Raw genomic sequence first — 20013 nt, 5'->3', positions numbered from 1 at the left:
AACCATATGCACAAATGCTCATGGAAATATGCTTTTTCTATATGCATTTGAACATGTGGGTTAGTTTGCACGGACATCACGTGATCTTTTGGCGTACTGAGTCTGTAGAACACCACATGTCCTATTTGTTCCAGAGTAGAACTATTTTGATGATGCATTTCACCACTGTATTAGAACAGATTATTTTCTAAATGAAAGAACTGGAATATAGATAGACCATATTTTCATAAATTTTCCAAATCATACCATCCAAATCAAAAGCTCCAGTAACTGACTGCTACTCGGTGAATATGGAGTTTCTTTCACCTTTCATAATCTATTCAAGCACAGTTATACAAACACTGCCATGCAACCATATGTATAAATGCAACTTCCAACAAAAGAGACATTAAAGTTTAATTCAAACCAGAAATATAAATCTTTTGGGGGAAAATATATCCGTACTATGGAAACATGCAGAATCTCAGGTTAAAGTGTAAAGTGATGAAAGTGGTTCACTTGAAGCAATTTTACAGTCAGTTTGCTTCCTAAGAACCCTCCAATGAAATCCCTACAATTTGATATCTCCAGCAATTAGAATTTCAATACCGCCACCACTGCAGTTCCTACTTCTCTAAGGCCCTGTAACACTTTGGTATCTTGCCTCTTGCTAAGGATATCGTGTGTCCATTTTAAAAAGGGGGAGTGGTGCACAAACAGTTTGATAAACTGATAACAAGCTAAGTGAGCCACTCACTGAATCATGGAAGGATGCGAATATTTTGAAGACACAGGAGGTAGGCAGAGTGGGGTATCTCACAACATGAGTTTTTCTCAAGGGTCTATGGTTCAAGACATCCTAGTACCACAGATCGGAATGTTGACTGACCAACAAACATTTGCTGTATTATAAACAGCAGCATGCAACCTCCTATGAATTTTCCTTGATTTCAGAGCAGTCATTTTTCCCACCAAAATTTTATTGCAAAATTTTACCAATTTTTATAAACTTTTCTGTAATTTTTTGATGATTTTGGACTAAATGGACGTCACTTTTAATGGCTGCAGTTTTTGATCAAAAGTTTGGGAAAAATCTGAAAAAATGACCAGATTATATTTTATAAAGACGACAAAAACTGACTTTGGCACTCAAAGGGTTAATGCACATTTGGTTGCAAAAAGACTTCAAAGCTTCAGAGTTCATTAAAAGACTTATCAGGATCCACCTTTGGTAGATGGACCATGGCTTTATAAATGATTTTTTTATGTGTTTATTTACAGCAGAGTGCCGCACATTACATGGACACAAGGCATCTTAATTGGCTGAGTACTTGAATCTAACAGTGTTTTCTTAGCAGATTTCCTGTTGGGACATTGAACACTACACACAAACCCAGCACTGTGGATTTTAATCAGACAGAGCCGCAGCCGACCCTTGGGAGAAATCAGGAATGCACCTTCTTGAGGTCAAGTTCCATCAGTGATGTTTTCTCAGCAATCAACAAGTTCAAAGTCAATATTTATCCTGGCATTAACCTAATAAGCAAATGCTTGGGCTACTGAAAAGCAGGCTGTCTTCATTTGCCTTGTCAGGACACACATGACTGAGGTTGAAATTGTTACAAGGATTTCTGACAAAGACTGGACAAAGCATAGAACCCTATTAACACTTAGAGTCAATGTCATGACAGATTTCATGGGCATAGTATGGAGTTTTGGACACCAGCACATAGATGTATGTGCTTGCATGTCTTGTATATGTGTGAATGACGGTACACATGTATATATTTATATGTGTACCTGACTGTGTACTGGGGAAAGTGCCATTTAAAGGGGCAGATCTCAATCCCAGGTTTTCGGATGAGTTCTTGTTGACATTGAGTGTTTACATGGTGTTAGCCTTTTGTTTTCCATTGAAATTGTTATCAAGTTTCTCAATTTGCTTTTTGATATTAAAGCTGATAAAGGACCTGCCCCTTTAAAGGCCAAAAACTTGATCCCAGGTTCAAACACAAGCAGATGAAGATAGAGACTGCCTACTTGCACAGAGCATGAATTGTGGGTCTTTAATTCAAGGTTTGATGGGCCTTCATTGAAAAGTAACTTTTGCTGTACTGTTAGGTAGATCCGCTCAATCTTCCACGTGAGTAGGTTTCTAGCTTCCTTAGAAAGCACGTATCAAATGTGAAAGTAACAAGTGGCATGCAGAGGTACATTGTGAAACACCATTTTAAACAATATAATTGTCTATCATTTCTACATACACGAATTTCATCTTGTAGATCACAAATGCCCTTCAAAATTAGTTTCCGTGCTATATTTTACACGTCAAAAGCTGCAAAAATTGAAATTTCAATGATGCATTCATTAGAATATAGAATTTTTCTGGTGGGGTTAGATGTACATGGCTTCATCCTATTTGCCTTCACAGAAGGTTAAACTTTTGCTTTGCTGATAAGAAGGCTGTAAGCACTTTTGAGTAGTGAGTGTCTTACAGTGTTTTTCCACCAGTTCCCTGTAAACAGCTCCACAATCATCAGTGTCAATGATGGCTTTGGGCCAAACCATGACTGTGAAAGGGTTTCAAATGGGGTGCAGTCTGGCTTGTCTGATGATAAACATAAAGATATGCGGATACAGATAAAGTCTAAACTGAGCTATAGATGGATAGAAATCTCCCGATCAGAAACACGTCAGGTGAATTCTTTTTCTGGAGCAAGAGTTTGGAATGACATACCTTTCCATATAAAGTCCACAAACTCTCTACATAACTTCAAACACACTTTTAGACAATATTTGATCAATCAGTAACAGATTTCACTTTTGCCATGTAGTAATTTAGTGATCTTCTACGATATTGTAATTATTTCAGCACTTTTCTTTTATTTACTTAAAGAACTATTTGTTATTGTTATCATGAGCCCCCTTTGCTAACTGTTTTTTCAGACAAGCTACCATGACGGGGGTTCGGGCTAGACTAGCTGTAAGCTATTTCCCGACTCCCCATTTACCCTCTACATTGTTATTTTCTCCCTCTCCAGTTCATGTGTCATGTAATTGTCTTTTCAAATTGGGTAAATAAACCAATTATAATTCAACAAGAAACTTGTTTACGCAAATTTTTTGTCTCAAAGACCAAGCTTGTCAAGCTCAATGTCAAAATATGAGTCACGAAAAAAACAAAGCATTGTAACTTTTCAACCCCATTTCCCAGTCTAGAGATCAAACTTTGCCATAGGAAACAATATGACTGGGCTATACCATGGTGGTGAAAGGGTTGTACAGCAACTGTGAACTCAAATTACATTGATGTATGTGTCTGTGACATGAGAGTGTTAAATATATACAACCTCACTGTAATGGGTTTGCAGTTTGCAAGGGAAGCTGTTAACTCACTCATAAATAAATCTGTAGGATACCAATAAATGCATCATTGCCTTGTTTTCCATCAGTTCTCTTTCAGAAGTGGACAGAGGATGTTTTGCCAACAACTCTCTAAACATGTTTGATTTACACCCAAAACAACAGAACGTCCACTAGTATAATTATAAATTGACTATGATAGCAGACCTTTTTTTCATGAGCTACCTCTGCGATGCAAAATTCTCTGTTTTTTCTAGTTCAGTTGGTGCCTATGTAAATTTTACTTTTGTTCTTGTTTGCTGGAATGAAAGCATTGTCGTCGCCCAACAAGGGGGTTTCACACTTGTTACATGATTTTCACTGCCGCCAAAATCAATACACAATTTCAATGTTTGTCTTAGCTGCAAATATTTTGAGTCCTTGGTAGGTGTAGAAGGAGTTTGTGCTTTTTTTCAGAAGGTTCTCTGTTTTCTCTGAAAACTAACCAGGCACAGAAATAGCATCATGATCAATTACAATCAGCTATTTTCTGAAACAAACTTTCCATCAGTACTATAGTCTGCCACGGTGTTGAAAGGGCGACTTTTTCAACAGTCGCACCGAGAGCAAAGGGCTGAACACTTGCTGTGGCCAATGGCTATTGACTTTGCATTGAGGAGGCAGACTGGCTCATCGCAAGGCAAACAGTTTCACCTCATCAGTGGCTGTCAACCGTGAAAGAGAACCACAGAAAACAAATCAACACTGTGTTTTTCCGATGAAAGGCACACTTCTAATCTCCTTGCACTGTAAGCAAACTAACCCTGGTACATCTCACTCTGTAAACTCTACACCATTCTCCCTGCATGAAAACAAGGTCACATGTGAGCAATTTCTTTTTTCTTCTGTTTAAGCAGACACAATATTTCCTGGAGAAGTTTCAATTTTTCCCTTCTTGTCAATATTTTGACATCTCTCAAACAAGAACTGATCATTTGGCTACACAAATGGAACCACATTCTGCTGGCAGACAAATATATAACCACATGCAATTCGTTTGATTTAATCTTTACAGCCTAAAATTTAGATGTGCGGAAATACTGATGGGATTGTGTTGTAAAACATGACACTGTTGCACAACACAAAATTTCAAACATTGTCTTTCTTATTTTTTGCTGAAATTGTGATGTCCTATTCACTCTTTAAACATTTGACTTCACAAATTTAACTCAAGCAATGCGAGTACATTGTACATACAAGTTCACTATGTCCGCTGAAAATGCTTAAGTTATAATGAAGCACACCGTATTTCTACTCACTGTTTCACTGCAATGGATTGACATATTTCCATGATCCTGTCTACATGTGAACAACAAATCTGATTTTGCTCGCTTTGTCTAATGTGTTGCAGAACAAAAGTCTTGCACAGTTAAAGGTTGATTGTCCCACACATGTACCTGTCCAGCCAGTGTTTTTGTTAAGGCCTGTACGCAGCCATTTTCCTCAGCCATTTTACTGGGGTTCCCCTTGGTATATCAATGCCATCAGATCTGGGGAAGACCAAAATGTTACCAGGGTTACAATATCATCCACCAATGTTCAAACCAATAGCCAATACAATACCACATACATACATACATACATACATACATACATACATACAACAACTCCTGTAACAGATCATGTTGCAGACCCTATCACAGAACAATGGTACAGATCTGTTTTGGCAAAGATGGCACAGGGCTGCAACAGGGCTGTTGAAATAAAAGGTCTGTACACTGCACTGTAAAGACATCGCTGTATACAGTGTTTTGCACACAGGTGTGGGATAGGTTCTGAATTGAATGCTTGCACTAGTGACTGTTGTAATGGCTAGATACAGTCCAGTATATGTACACACAGACATGCATCAGGGTCTTATGTATTTCAATGTCTTCTATATATCATGGGACTAAACACATAAGCTCACACATAGTGAGATTGGAAATGTAATTTCAATTGAAAGTGACAGCGCACTGTCAACAGTATATGGGTCTTTAATAAAAATACTTTTTAAAATACTCTTCTTAGATACAGATGTTGGCATCCTCCCTGGCTATGCTTTCTGCTAACTTGCTGAGCCTGGCTACCCAGCATACTTTGCACCAGGATGGTGACCCTTGACATTAGTAATGACAGCTGCTGGCTGCTGTCGAACACTGTTGTACATTTTATCCAAAACAAAAATGTACTGTTGCCCTTAAATTTATTTTAAAGTTATCTTATTAACTTTATCAGTTGCAAATCTTGATCAAAGTAACAAATAATGAAGTTGATGCCATGAGGAATGATGACGCACTCACCTAAGCATTGTGGGATTGCAATGGCTGCGACTTTGCGGTCACGGAAAAAATTGTTATCATACAGTAGTGACACATGCATATCAGTGAGGTGATTGCATATGCCTTTGGCGGTCCACTGTCAAGTTATTTGAAAATGCCATAAAGGATACATAGGGACATAAACGTAGAATATTAACCAACACAAAGTGGATGTGTGGCACTAATGTCTGACCGCATCCTTTGCAGAATTTTCATAATAAGCTTATTATTATACATCTTACATTCATTACTGGAATATCAAACATGGCCTGAGTAGTGACCATTATTGTGCCATGTCACAATTTTTTTTCTGGTTTCTCACACTGGTATGGAATGTCACCTTGGATATGCTTTTGATAATCTGAGCACCTACACATTCAAAGCGTGAGAAACATTCTGAAAATCATCCAATGGGTCCCTTGAAACCATCCAAAAGTGCATAGACAGAGGCACCTGCAGAATGCACTGTGCTTTGGGTGCCTGGAAAAAGTAAATGTTATGGAACAGTATTCTGAACTGCCTTTCTTGATGCACACAAAGTTCTGTTTTTTCTTCATGGTAACATATTTAATAAATATTGTTAGACAACAGATCTATTCTTTCTAAGATCATTCACTATTCTGAAATCTTACAAACTAACAGGCCCTGTAACAGGCCCTGTAACAGATGCTGAAATTTAACACTGGCTGCAGCTCTGTCTGTATGTCCACCATTCAGACCTGTGACCACACCAATTGATACAGTGAGAAACTACATGACTGTACACAGTCATGTACTGACAGATCTAAAACAGGCCTGTGAGTACAACTCTGAAAACTTCCCGAAATATTGCAGGCCCTGTGACAGAGGATATTTCACAGACTCTGTAACAGGGAGTGATCAGAGCCTGTTATAGGCATGTTCTGCAATCAGTTTGAGGATTTCTTGTTTGTACAGGTATCCCCAAAGAGTACAACTGTTCCACTGATCACCGCCACATAGATGTGTTCTTTCACTTGGCTTGCCTCACATGCTGAATATCAACTCCGTGGGAAGGTACAAAGTATCATGGGATATGACTGGTAGAGCCTGGACATTCTTCAGTAATTACGCATGTTTAATTACTAAAGTCTGAGCTACATAAACATGTTCACACACACACTGATCGAAAAGAATGAGTTTCAAGAATTCAGCCAAACAAGTTTTCATAAAGGAGGTAGTCTGGCAAGTCTTGATTCCAAAATTTGAAAGTTGATGTAATATGAACTTGCTGTTGATAATGTTACCTCACACATGTACGTTTGCAGCAAAGCCTTGGTGTTGTTGAAAAATAATCCGTAAAGTTTAATATTTTTTCTGTTCATTCATATATCCTCCCATGTTAATTCATGCATAGATTATAGCAGGTAAGGCTAGGCAGACACATACAAAGTTCCCATCAATCTTTCAAGGTATTAAAAAATCAAATATTGATTTACTAATTCAGAGTTTGGAGGAGTTTGATTACTTCAATTGCCTGGCGGTAACAAGAAAGATGATGTGGATAACCTAAAAACCATATCAACCCATTGAGTGCCAGAGTCAATTTTTGTTGCCTTCTAGAATTTAACACCAAAAACATTTTTCAAATATAGACTATTTTTTTCAAATTTTCCCAAAATTTTGGTAAAAAAATGTAGCCAATGGAAAATTAGGTTGATTTGGTTCAAAAGTTTCAAAAAATGTACAGAAAAATTCATAAAAATTGGTAAAATGTTACACTGAAATTCTTGTGGGGAAAAATTACAGCACTCAAAGGGGGAAGCAACACACCAAGACACCTTGCTCAAGGTCACATACATTGTCAGAAGACAGCAACAAAGTTTTTGTGGCGGTTGGTTTATGCAGACTGTCATGTGTTGCAAATGAGCTGACATAAACTCAGTCTGTTGTTGTCCATGTCGCATGAGCTCCTCAAGGCACTGCCGGTATGTACACACAGGTAAAAACCAGTCGTGTTGAGTGAGAAGCAAATGAGCTATGAAAATGGTCTCAACTGACTGGCAGTGGTGTTAACCAGGCAAGCAAAGGGACGGTGTAGGTTACGGCTAGCGTCTACTGCACACATTATGCCACTGTTATGTTGGTGTGGTGTCTGAGTGTGGAGCAATTGAATTGTGTCGTGTAGAGTTGCCTTTCTCCTTCGGACTGTTTTGAGGTTCACAGCAGAGCAAGCATGCCACTTGTGAGAGGACAAAAATCTGTTGAAATTAGAATACTACAGATGAGTCTCACATTAGCTGCTGATACGGCATTCTTAGAATGGCTACATAAATGTAGAAATATGAAGCAAAACTCTACAACATCTCTATACGGAAAATTTTCTTGGTTGTTGAGTATATATGTATATGAAGTGGAGGCAATGTATTAGAAAATGACAGATGCCTGTATTTAGGTTTACCCAGTATCATGAAGTTTGTTTGGTGTACAGTCACACTTTCTGTCAAACGATGTAAAATTCATTTAATAACACTGAAGACCTATTTATGGAACACTTTAATCACAACTCTCTATGTCTACAGGGTCAATCAAAGATTCAGTTTTGTATGCAAGGCCGATATAATTTATGAACGCATGGTCAAGTAAATATCGGACCAGTCTAAACTGCCACACTTCAATCCCTTAGAACATACAAACTTGTTAAATAAATCATTTAATTTGGTCAAAACTATCTAAATTATGTGTCACTTTTGAAAGGTTGTTAAAGTAAACGGCCATACCACAAGCTTTAAATATCCCTTTATGTTACTCAAGTGGGTGTAATGTTTTCAATTTGGGACGGAAGTTTATATTCAGACATGTAAACACAGGACAGGTATATTTGACTCTGGGGGCAGGCAATCACACCCCATAGATGACAGTAATAACAGCTTTCTGGTTAGCTTTCCCCTAGGAATGGGTCAAAATATCTAAACTATCCAACTCAGCCGTGAAGAATCCTGATAAACTACATGACAGACTCATACATCACAGTGTGGATTGCTATTTTCTCGGCAACAACTTGTTTTTTTATTGCCAGTGTGAAGAGATGAAAACTGCTGAACCTCAAAGCTTTGGTATAACCTCATGTTTTCAGAGGCACGGTTGGTGTTTTTGGAGCACACACGAAAATGGGGATGGTGTTACAGCAACAGAATTGCAATCAATTGGTATAAATTTGGTTGCATTTTTACTTCCAAGGTGCAAGTGAAGATGAATGGACACACATATTGATATGACGTAAAATGGCTTTTTTGTTTTTCTGTTTTTTGCGATTTCTCTGCACAGACTTATTTTACAGTACACCCAATGACTCATTTCATCCATTTAAAGGGATGGTGTGTGTTGATCATGAAGAACACACATGTATGTACAACATGACAGTTATCTGAAGCTAGTAACAACTGCTGTTCATGTCAAATTGTACACTGTCAATGGTTCAATTAAAGGTCATTACATGCTAACATGACAGCTGTCACATTCAATTTCGAAGTTGAAGTTGTTTCATACTGACATGAAGGTGTATCATTCTACATCGAATTGTCACATACCAACATGAAAGATGACACACTCTAAATCAAAGTTGTCACATGCTAACATGGAGGCTGTCACATTCTAAATTGAAGTTGTCACATGCTATCATGGAGGTTGTCTCATTCTATGTTGAAGTTGTCACACACTAATATGGGGCTGCCACATTCTAAATTGAAGTTGTCACATGCTAACATGGAGGCTATCACATTTTAAATTGAAGTTGTCACAAGCTAACATGGAGGCTGTTACATTCTGTGTTGAAGTTGTCATACACTGATATGGGGCTGCCACATTCTAAATTGAGGTTGCCACAAGCTAACACGGAGGCGAATATATTCTAAGTTGAAGTTGTTACATGCCAACATAAAGACAGTCACATTCAAATCGAAGCTATTACATGCTAACAAGGATGTTATTAAACTCTCAGTTGAACTTGTGACATACTAGTATAAAGGCTTTCATATTCTACTTTGAAGATTTCATATGCTAACATGAAGGCTAGCTTGCTCTAAGCTGGAATTTAGCCAAGGCTAACTTGAAGATATTCACACGCTTGAGTATAAAGAATTCACAGCGAGGTAATATGAAAGACATCAATGGAAAATAATGATTACTTTTCCCATGACCAATGAATTTGAAGTTCTAAATTTAGTGCTACTCATTGCATGTTGATTTGATAAATCATTAGTTCAATATTCACCATCAATAGACCAAAATGAGTTTATATTTCAATATCAAAATAGTTCTTAATATCTTAAATGTTAGCTATTTTGAATGTGAATTTGTCATGTTTCTGGAGATATCTAAGAAAGAAAACAGATATTCAATGTAATTCTGAGGATCAAATCCAAAATATACACAATTGCGATGACTACTGACCAGACCCATAACTTTTTGATGAACAGCAGGAGATATCCGACGATGAGGAAGTAGTGTTTCATCTCAAATATTTTTTTTACTTTCACACAGGATGGGCGATCAAGGTCTTATCTAGTATCCCACACAGTGGTGATGAAGTGAGAAGCGATGGATTGCACATGTCCTGGTGATGGGCATGGTACATTTAAAGTTTCAGTAATGAGAGTGAAGAAAAATCATGATTTCAAAGAATACACATTCTAGGTATGTGTTTATACAGCTTATATAGGCTCTCTGTTTAAAAAGAGTAACTTTGAGACATATGGAGATGACAGATTACAGTCATTCACAAATTTATAAGGAATGAGTTCAAAAGTCTAGCGTCTAGCTTTTTTTTATCTCCAAATTCCCAGTTCTGAGACTAGACATTAGCCTCTCAGTTTTACTTACAATGAACTGAAACTTTTACGTCAGTATTTAAACATTTTGTTCATGCATGAATTGTTTGGTTACTTGAAGGCATCGTGGAAGTTTTCTACATACAATGCAGTCACTCACAATGACTCTCACTTAGGAGAGTGTCACTGAACTGTAAATAATTTTCTAACCGCCCAAATAATTGAGTCCTTTATTTCTAATTACGTATTTGTGTGATACTTTCATGTTCCTTTTATGACATGGAAAGACGTCTTGCTTAACCAGTGAAGCATACAAATAACAATATCAATCGCAGGAGATGATAATCAATGGAGCAGATTTTCAAAATTTGCCTTTCTTGTTAAAAATATACATAAATTTATTAAAACTTCCACAATTTCGTTGAATGTTTCGTACAGTACCCTATGATAAAATGAGGTTGTTAAAACCACAGAGGCTGGTCACTATCCCTGTGTTCCAGGTTATTCCGGTGATCAATGACAGAATGGTCAGCTGACGAAGTCATGTGATACCTGCTACACCAATGATACAACACTATTTGTTGATTTTTGCTTCCGAACAGAGTATGGTATCACAATCGGTGATATTTTTCTTCCCAGCGTGAGCTTGCCAGGTTTGCTCTGGTGGAAAGAAAAAATCTCTACATCTGGGAAACATTGCGCTGCCAGTGAAATTTATTTATTTGACCAGTGTGCTTGGTGGTCAAGTGCCCGACCTTTTCCAGTGCCGCTTTTAATTGAGGGTAGAACGCATTTCCGGTTACACTTAAAATTACTCAAAATCTTGCCGTTCTTTTGCCATAACACATGTAACAACATGAAGGAGTCATTTTGAAAAAGTGCTCAACTGAACCAGTCAAATATTGTGAAATCCTGTTTCTCACTCACATATATGTATTGTTTATCATCGCAATTTTACCAACAGATAATTGAAATAAGGGCTTCCATTTTAACAATAAAATACACATAAACATAAATTTGGTTATGTATTTTGAAACTTTGTGAGACACCCCTAATATTTTCTCTGCAGTTGAACAATCAAATAGTCAACAGTTTCTTTGAGCAAATGACAATGTAAAATCTTACTTGAATGGACGTCTATTGCAAGAGACATAAACTCTGAAGTACTCTAGTTTGTCATACATGTAGCAAAGATTGATACATTACTTACAAGTTTAATTGAGCAATAATGTACCCCTCCTGGCCCATGATGGACAAGAGCAAACTTTGCACGACATAATGTGCGAGACAAAGTCAAGTACATTATGGAGTGCAAAGGTTGCTTGTATCCATTATGGGTCGGGAGGGGGTACATTATCGCTATTATCTTATAGTTTTGGCAATGCCAGTGAATTTGTAGATGTAGAAAACATCTGGGGCCACAATACTGGATGATTGGATACATTATCAGTAGTAATCTGGGTGGGATGACGTCATAAAATTCACCGATATTGACAAAGCTATAATATAATACTCAATATTTTCCCTCTAGCGTACATTCTGGAACAATATACACCAAAATAAAGGTAGAAAATTTCAATTAAAATCTGTAAAAGCTTTTTCGTTGTTGTTATCATTGTAACATGTTTATCATTCCAATCACATACCTGGGTCAGAAACCGAATATATTTAGAAACATTGGGGAAATAATCCTAGCGAGCATCAAACAACAAACACAACTGAGTCCAATTTCCGTCTTGCTTCTCCAGACAGAAATTCTCCTTCAGTGAGAAAGCTGTTATGAATTTGCTGTGAAGTTGCTGGCTGGAAACACATTGTATGATACAGCTGTACCTGATACAAATTTGCTGGGAAGAATCTGCGGACAGCTGCATCCTTCTAGTGACAAAAATCTATTTCAATCCCAGTATGTTGAAATCTGCTTTTGCTGGTAGTTTTAATGAACTCGCAGTAAGGTACAGGCCTGTGCATGCATCCCACAAGTTTCAATATAAACAGAATCTCCATGGAGAGAGAAGACAAACTCCTCGTTTGCCGTTGCTGTGACAGATGGGATCCAAATTTGTTAGAATTTCATACTGCGATTGCATGACTTGTTGAATCTGTTTTTATAGTGTTAACGCACACAACAAATCTCAGATTTGTGACAGTGGCAAAAGTGGAGGCAAGATTCAACAACACTTGTCCCATGCCATGCTACACCCAATTTAATATTATACTAGGGGGTATGTATGTATCTATTCATCACTAAAGGCACCCTCAGACAACTTGACAAGCATGGACTTTTACTACAAGGAAGTTGGGCCTATTGTTCATCAGGTGTGCTGAATCAAAAACTTGTAATGTTTTCTGTGCACCTGTGTGATTAGTTGAGGAACTTGCCCTCGTTTCAAACTCAAAATCACGGTGTAATTTGGTTCAATACAAAGGATAGACAGTTGCTTCCTTGTAATACACATTAAACAAGGTTGATATACAGTGATTTGTCAGTTGTCTGAGATTTTTAAAAGTACAGTTTGCAATTTTGATTTGGGGAATTTTCCATACAAGGATCACCAATATGAGAATTATAATTGGTTAGTGACAATGTTGTGATGGAAACACATGGGTCACACATTAACGACCACTTTACCAAACAAAAGTTCTTGCATCTAATGAAGTAGTTCCATCGGCAGCCGCCTATTTCACATGTGTCACACTATAATAAGCAACAAAACTACAAACATCATCAATATTGTTAATATTACAAATTAGACATGGTGAAATCCTCAGTTTTCATAATTGTACAGTTTGTAATCCCTCACCATCTGTCAGCAGACTAGCAAACTTCATCAATTGGGAAATTAAATCCACCTTCTCAATGACAATAAAATAATTCATACTTGTGTGTAACATCTCTTGGATTAAGCAGGAATGCGCTGGCAGAAACATGGACAAGATGTGTTCAAGAGACAAGTCAAACAGTACATTCAACAGAAAAAATTACATTTTTGAGTAGATAATCTAGTGCAGATAATACTTCGAGTTGCCTTATACTGTCTACATCCTGAAGTTAGGGCCAGGAATATTTAAAATACTGCAGGAATAAACTCATCATTTTCATGTCAAAGATATACAGAGGGGTACCTCATTTTCTTGCCAACTCCTAACCAAGCCTACTACTGGATTGAGGTGTAATTTAAGACATCCAAATTTTGCGTGATAATTTATCAATTCTCAAAGATTTCCTGGGGTACAGGTGGACAGGTCACATAATTTAGATTCACCACCTTTATATCACACCCTGGATGTTTTTCCTACGCAATCTTACGTTTACAAATGAACCTTTCCTGGCTCGAAAGAATCTTTATAATCTATGCATTAATTTAACAACATGGAAGGGTTTACATTGTTGCAAATCATCGCAAACAACAGCTGATTACAACCACCCATCAGTCCAGTATTTGTTTTCATCCGTCATTGATTTAACCATGCACTTCCTATAGTATTGTAGGAGTGCCTTGAAATCACCATCATAATTTCATCATCATCATCATCATCATATGTTCATAAATGTTGTACAAACAGAATAATTTCTGCATCTTTATCTGTGTCATGTATCACAAAACTAGGGCAAACTGGACAGACCATTTTGTTCGACGCTTGCAGAGCTCTCTTTGGATTCAATGAGGCATATTATTCTCCTTTTCCCGAGGGGTGCACAGGCGTGTCTTTCTCTTGCTGGTTACAGATCGGGGGCGACTGGAAGACCTGTAGTCAGCGGTAACTCTTTCAAACGTCTGAACAAAAGTCGGGAACACAATGGGGAGATTTGAACCACTCACAGTGTCATCCACGGCATCAACTCACTCAGAAAATCAATTATTGCTATTTTGCCGCAACAAGGCTAATCTATTATAGCCAGCTTAGCATTGAAGAACAAGGGAATGAATATAGACTGAGCGAGTCCAAAGGTCCGGAAAGCACTTCCAGGTCTGGACGTTTTCATAATTCTGTCCACTGCCCAAGGGGGGGGGGACAGAATTATGAAATTGTGATAATATGGGCAAAGTGAAATATTATGGTGACGGAGATAACGGTTGGTATCACAGCGATAGATGTGCGCGATGATTCACACATCGCTTCATTCAAAAAAACACGTTTCTAAACCCACACCAGCCATTCGCCTTGGCGGAAACATAAACATACACGAAGAATGAAAGCAGCCCTTTGTTGATTTGTAGCCAGCCGAGTCCCAGAGTGACTGGAATTCCAATATATTGTTCTTCTGCGGTTTCTTTGTACCAGGTGTACTGGGAGCTGGGCATTGTGCATGCACAAAACCCAACACCCTAAACTGGGATGCCCCTATCATTGTTTTGCAGCCAATGCGCATTCCGCAACCACTCAACATCAGAAACAGTCTCTTTTTATTCCAATTGTATGCTTCACTGAATAATTACTCTAGTCTCATTTCTCTATTTCACAATCAAATCTACCATCTGATGTCATTGACATCACAAGTGAAGAAATATCTGAGCTTATTATCGTTGGGGCTTTTTGTGTCCACCCAAAAAGGGAGTCACACACCGCCAATTCACTGGAGCTGAAGTGTGTCTACATTTCAATAAAAAGAAAATACAGTTTGCCAGTAAAAGCATACAACCAATTCCTAGCAGTTATCATCTGATATAATTACGCCTGATTTTTATTTGATGAGCTACAAAAAACCCTTGCACAATCAGAATCAATAGACTCTTCATTGCAAATCACTGAAACTTTAGAACATTTCACTGTTTCTTGTGCTTTTCAACAACTTTGGATATTGACCTGAAATGGCTGTCTGTACAGGTAAATCAAGATTTCTGTGTTATACATACAAAGTACTGTATTTCTTTTGAAACATTTTGTCACTGAATGTTCTGAACGGTGCCACTTCCACATCAATACGATGATTACAAAATGATTAATTTGAAAAATCACATCGGGAAGATTTGTGATTAACAAGTCATATTACAAACATCAGCTCCTTTGATGAACCATCAAAAAGAAAAACATGTCAAGTTGTGTGGTCAAATTGAATTCAAGCTTACAATTGAAATATTAACATGGAGAGAAAACGTGATGACCTTTGGTCCCCAGTTTCTTTGAGAAGGTTAGAGAGAGGAATTGTACAGATGACGATTCAATATGAACTCAATTAAAATGAGAATGCAACATTTTCTGTGACAATTCCTGTACAACAAGATCAGTGTGCCCACTGAATTATATGATTTCCGATATCTGTAAGTCAATTTAGAAATATCTTGAAATTTCTTTTGGTAAATCATCTGATAATATTTTCATCATAATATTTTCTTGAGTCAAAGAGATACTACTGAGTTAGCTGCACACTGAAATAATGCAGACAGTATGCTGAATAAGATACTGGGATCCAACTTCAACTGTCAGCAATGACATAGCTTGGTCCACTCACATTTGAGAAATGGGGAAGATAGGCCTACAACTCCTAGTCAGATGTCATTTTTCTTACAATTGAGCGAGTTGCCGATTGAAATGATGTAGATAGAAATCTTTGATTCAACTTAAACTGTCCACAACGACATGTCTTGGTCCAAACAGAGTGTAGAACAGGGGAAACTTGGTCTATAACTCCTTGTCAGACAGCAATTTTCCTACTCCTGTCTGAAAATTTAAGTAGACTGACTTCCATTTGTGAAATGGTATTTTGGCATGCAATACAGGCATTGCCAATCTAATAGTCCAAAATAATGAGATGGGGCTAAACCATTGTGCTGTGGGGTTTAATTTAGGTAATGATCTGGGTTGACTCTCGCTTGAAGGTTACAGTTAACATTATTGAACATCCCATGCAAAAGAGTATAGAACAACAATGCTGATAAAATGGTATTTGATTCTCAGTATCACAAGTCATGTCAAAAATTCTATTTTTACTTATGAGTGGTGTCAGCGATCCATTTATCAGCTTCAAAGGTCATCTTACCCATTAATGTCTGACAAACATGCAAATAACACTATATTCAAAAATATCCTTTCAATCTGAAAAGTTTGACAAGCTATATGCTCCATATCCATTAAAAAGTCAGGATATGGATGGTTATTTTGAGCAGCAAAATCAATTTTCATGGGTCGTTGCTTTGAACTTGAATTTTTCATAATTTAATGATTTGCCAACCATGAAGAGAGTTGTTCAAAATTCAACTAGGCAACAACAAAGGAGGATCAATTCCAGACATCGGCACCAGAGCTGCGTGTAGTCTGTGTGGGCTGAGTTGTGCTGTTGTGTGGAGAACTGCATGACTTTATTCACCGTTATTTTCCTCTTGAATTGCGGTATTTATCTGAAAGTGAGACCCTTCTTCCCTTTGGAGTTCACTGATTACTGGCCATTCTGAGCGCCAAACGTCAATTCAGAATCCCACAATGACAACTAATGGAACATTGTCATGAACTGTTCATGTGTAATTCTATTACACTCAATAATTCAAGGTGACTCCTCTCCCTTTATTTAGTCACTTTTTTCTCTTTTGGCAATGCCAAATGCACCATATTACATCACAAATGATTATGAACTGGTACGAGAGTGGAAATCTTTTATTTCTATTCAGTGGACTCACAGATTTGCTATTCAGATTAGGATTATACAGAGGGAAAGCAATTATACAGTTTTTGTTGGACTTGGACATGGACACCATGATGGCTTTTACTGGATGTAAATACAGAAAACATTGGGTATGGTTGGTCACAACTTCTGTAATGGACTCTAGAGGGCAGTATACACCAACCTACATCAATCTACCTTGGCTTGGCTCACAATGTTGAAAACCTGAAAAGTCATTAACCTGTGTTTTCTTGCGCTTCCAGATTTGTTGGCCAGAATTTTTTACATCATTGCAATTTGTTGATTCGCACTGTGATTTCATCAGCAAAAATACAGGATAGCAAAACATTCTAAACTGTCCTTCAGCTGAAACACTTTCAGCCCCATTTTCACATAGATGGATCATTCCACACTGTTAAAATACACAGGACTCAACCAAATGGTGGTTGTTCATGGGTAGAAACAGAGATGACCTACCTCCTCTTGCTGCTGGGTTACCCCTTCCCCTTCCCTTTTGTTGTCCAAAGCCCCTGCCAGCGTCCCTTGGCTATCACTTCTTCTTTCACCATGTCAATAACCTCATCAGGAATTCGTAGATATTTTATCGTGCTGCCCCTAATGTAACACTCCTGCATGCGCCAAAACTTATCGCCATCCTACAACAAATGTGAGACAAATAAAATTTGTATTATTAAAGTAGAGCTTTGCAGTTTCTGAGGCTTTCACCACTTGTTTGTTTTTGCAATGATTTTTTAAGTTCCAATACAGCACCTTGATATTCCATACATGATTTTGAAGTTGCTTAACCTTTTACATGTAATATCCCATTCAATGGGATACATCTCAAACAATGGAGGTTACCTTTTACACCAGAGAAATTCAGCTGTACAAGGAAATTTATTTCCCGGAAGACCATTTAATTTGTCAAAGTTAATTTATTTCAATAATGAGCTCATTCTAACAAGAGGATAATGCACAATTTAACAATAGTCCTTTCAGGCTGGTAGTATTTGGGTTCAGGTATCTATTAAATTATGACAGGTGGAAGTTTTTCAAGCTTCCCTTTCTCACAAATTACATTCAGAGCCATAGAGGGCGCCCTTCTATCTCAGGGCAACACCTGTGGTAAAAACACTGCTTCTCAAAATCAGGGTAGAGTAAAACAGTGCTAAAAGTGTCTTTCACGGCATCATGTAATGGTACGTCACATTATATAGCTCTTGACATGTTTTAAAACCATCCATTTGATGATGAAATAACCCTTCTATACTTACCCTTGATGTGCAGATAACTTCCCTAAGATGGATGTTCATCCAATTATCACATGATGCTAAATGTCCATTGTATGTCTCACCATTCTTCAACTCAACCAGCTGTCATCACAAATGTACAGATTATCATCATTCAACATAGGAATCAAGATTTACTGACCAGAATTACGTCTGTATGCACTGCAGGTATATTTAGGTAGTCTAAGTCTCGAAATCAAAAGACTTAAAACTTTAGCTCAAACATCCCTCCTAAAAACTTCAAAGCTTTTTCTTTCAAAAATCAATAATAATAATCAAGGGTAGCCATATGAATTTGGTATAATGGAAACACATTTCCTTACATATACTGATATTTGAAATCAAAATGGCTGAATCAAAATGCACTGCGAAAGTGTGAGAGCCTGAATATCTTTACCCAAGACACATTCTAACTTAAACCTGTTCCTTGCAATAAATGGCCAACAATACTGCAGCAAACAGCTAAGAGTAACAAAGCAAAACCCTCATCCATAGTCTTGGTTTGGACCACAGATTCTTAACTTAACTTCTGAATGGAAAATATCGGAGTCCTGCAATGTATTGAGCTTGTTCAGTGTCATTTTCATCACATCAATTAAAGTTTTACTGAGTTTAAAATTATTGCCACATCTAATGTCATCTGTCATCATCTGTGTACTCCACTGTCAAAACAAAACGCTGCAGCCAAAGTCGTGAATTTGTTAGAAAATGATTATTTTTGTTTATATATATATATATATATATATATATATATATATATATATATATATATATATATATATATATATATATATATATATATATATATATAATGAACTAAATGAGCTTAGTTAATATACTTAACTTCAAGTATATAATAATAAAGTCAAGAATGATTTACTCTCTCTCACACACACACAACTTACCATTGGATGATTGACAGCTGTCCTCAACAATGATAACGGCAGCTATGGTGAAGTAATAAAGAAAACTTAGTGGTATATGTAGGGACATTTCACTTTTGATAGGAAAAGTACACATAATCAACGAAAGAGCGAGCTGTGCTGCCAACATTTTTCTCGAGGGTGTATGGAGGAAATACTCTAGAAAGGCGATCACTTGATCGAAATAGGCCTAGTACAGCTCTCCTTGCTGACAATGATAGGAGGAATACACCTTAACTTTGTTGGCATTGCTCTTTGAAGTTGAGTATTTCTAATCATGTTCTAATACATCATGAATATAGGCCATACCTTAGAAAACATGCATGATAGCCTCGACTCGCACTTGGCAGGGAAGCAAGACTGTACAATTAGATAGTGCAGTAATCACAACTTTGACCTCTTAGTCATATTTTAAAATACAAAGCAGTAGAGAAGAAAGCCTAAATTCGCAAACCCATACGTTGATTTTCACTTACCATATCGAGCGAGCTTCTGATAAACAGACAGGGAAATCAAAATGGCCGCCTCGTACGGTGTCCATGCGTAGTGGATTTGTCGCAAAAGAAAACAATTTTGTCCGACATAAAAACCGATTATCCTCAGATCGATAAGTTTTATATTTTTTCAAAGTGGGGATGAGTAGAGGAAGAATATGACATGCACTGCAAGTTCAAGTTTGTTACATTTTGCGGTAGCTATCGTAAAAGAGTGACAAATGACCTTTGTCGGGTC

At 37.4% G+C, this 20013-nt stretch overlaps 1 protein-coding gene across 1 annotated transcript in view; it reads right to left on the bottom strand.

Annotated features, from left to right (window-relative positions):
- LOC139139492 (U6 snRNA-associated Sm-like protein LSm4) overlaps positions 1-19850 on the bottom strand; it is a 30732-nt gene extending 10882 nt beyond the window's left edge. Inside the window, 5 exon segments of the mRNA XM_070708404.1 lie at positions 17547-17604; positions 17606-17725; positions 18344-18442; positions 19264-19305; positions 19758-19850. Coding sequence (XP_070564505.1) covers positions 17547-17604; positions 17606-17725; positions 18344-18442; positions 19264-19305; positions 19758-19760 — 322 coding nt within the window. The 5' untranslated portion in view covers positions 19761-19850.
- Between the last annotated feature and the right edge of the window lie 163 nt (positions 19851-20013).

The sequence above is a fragment of the Ptychodera flava genome, chromosome 8, assembly GCF_041260155.1.
Source record: "Ptychodera flava strain L36383 chromosome 8, AS_Pfla_20210202, whole genome shotgun sequence".
NCBI classification, from domain to species: domain Eukaryota; kingdom Metazoa; phylum Hemichordata; class Enteropneusta; family Ptychoderidae; genus Ptychodera; species Ptychodera flava.
This window is presented reverse-complemented; position numbering and strand designations above follow the sequence as displayed.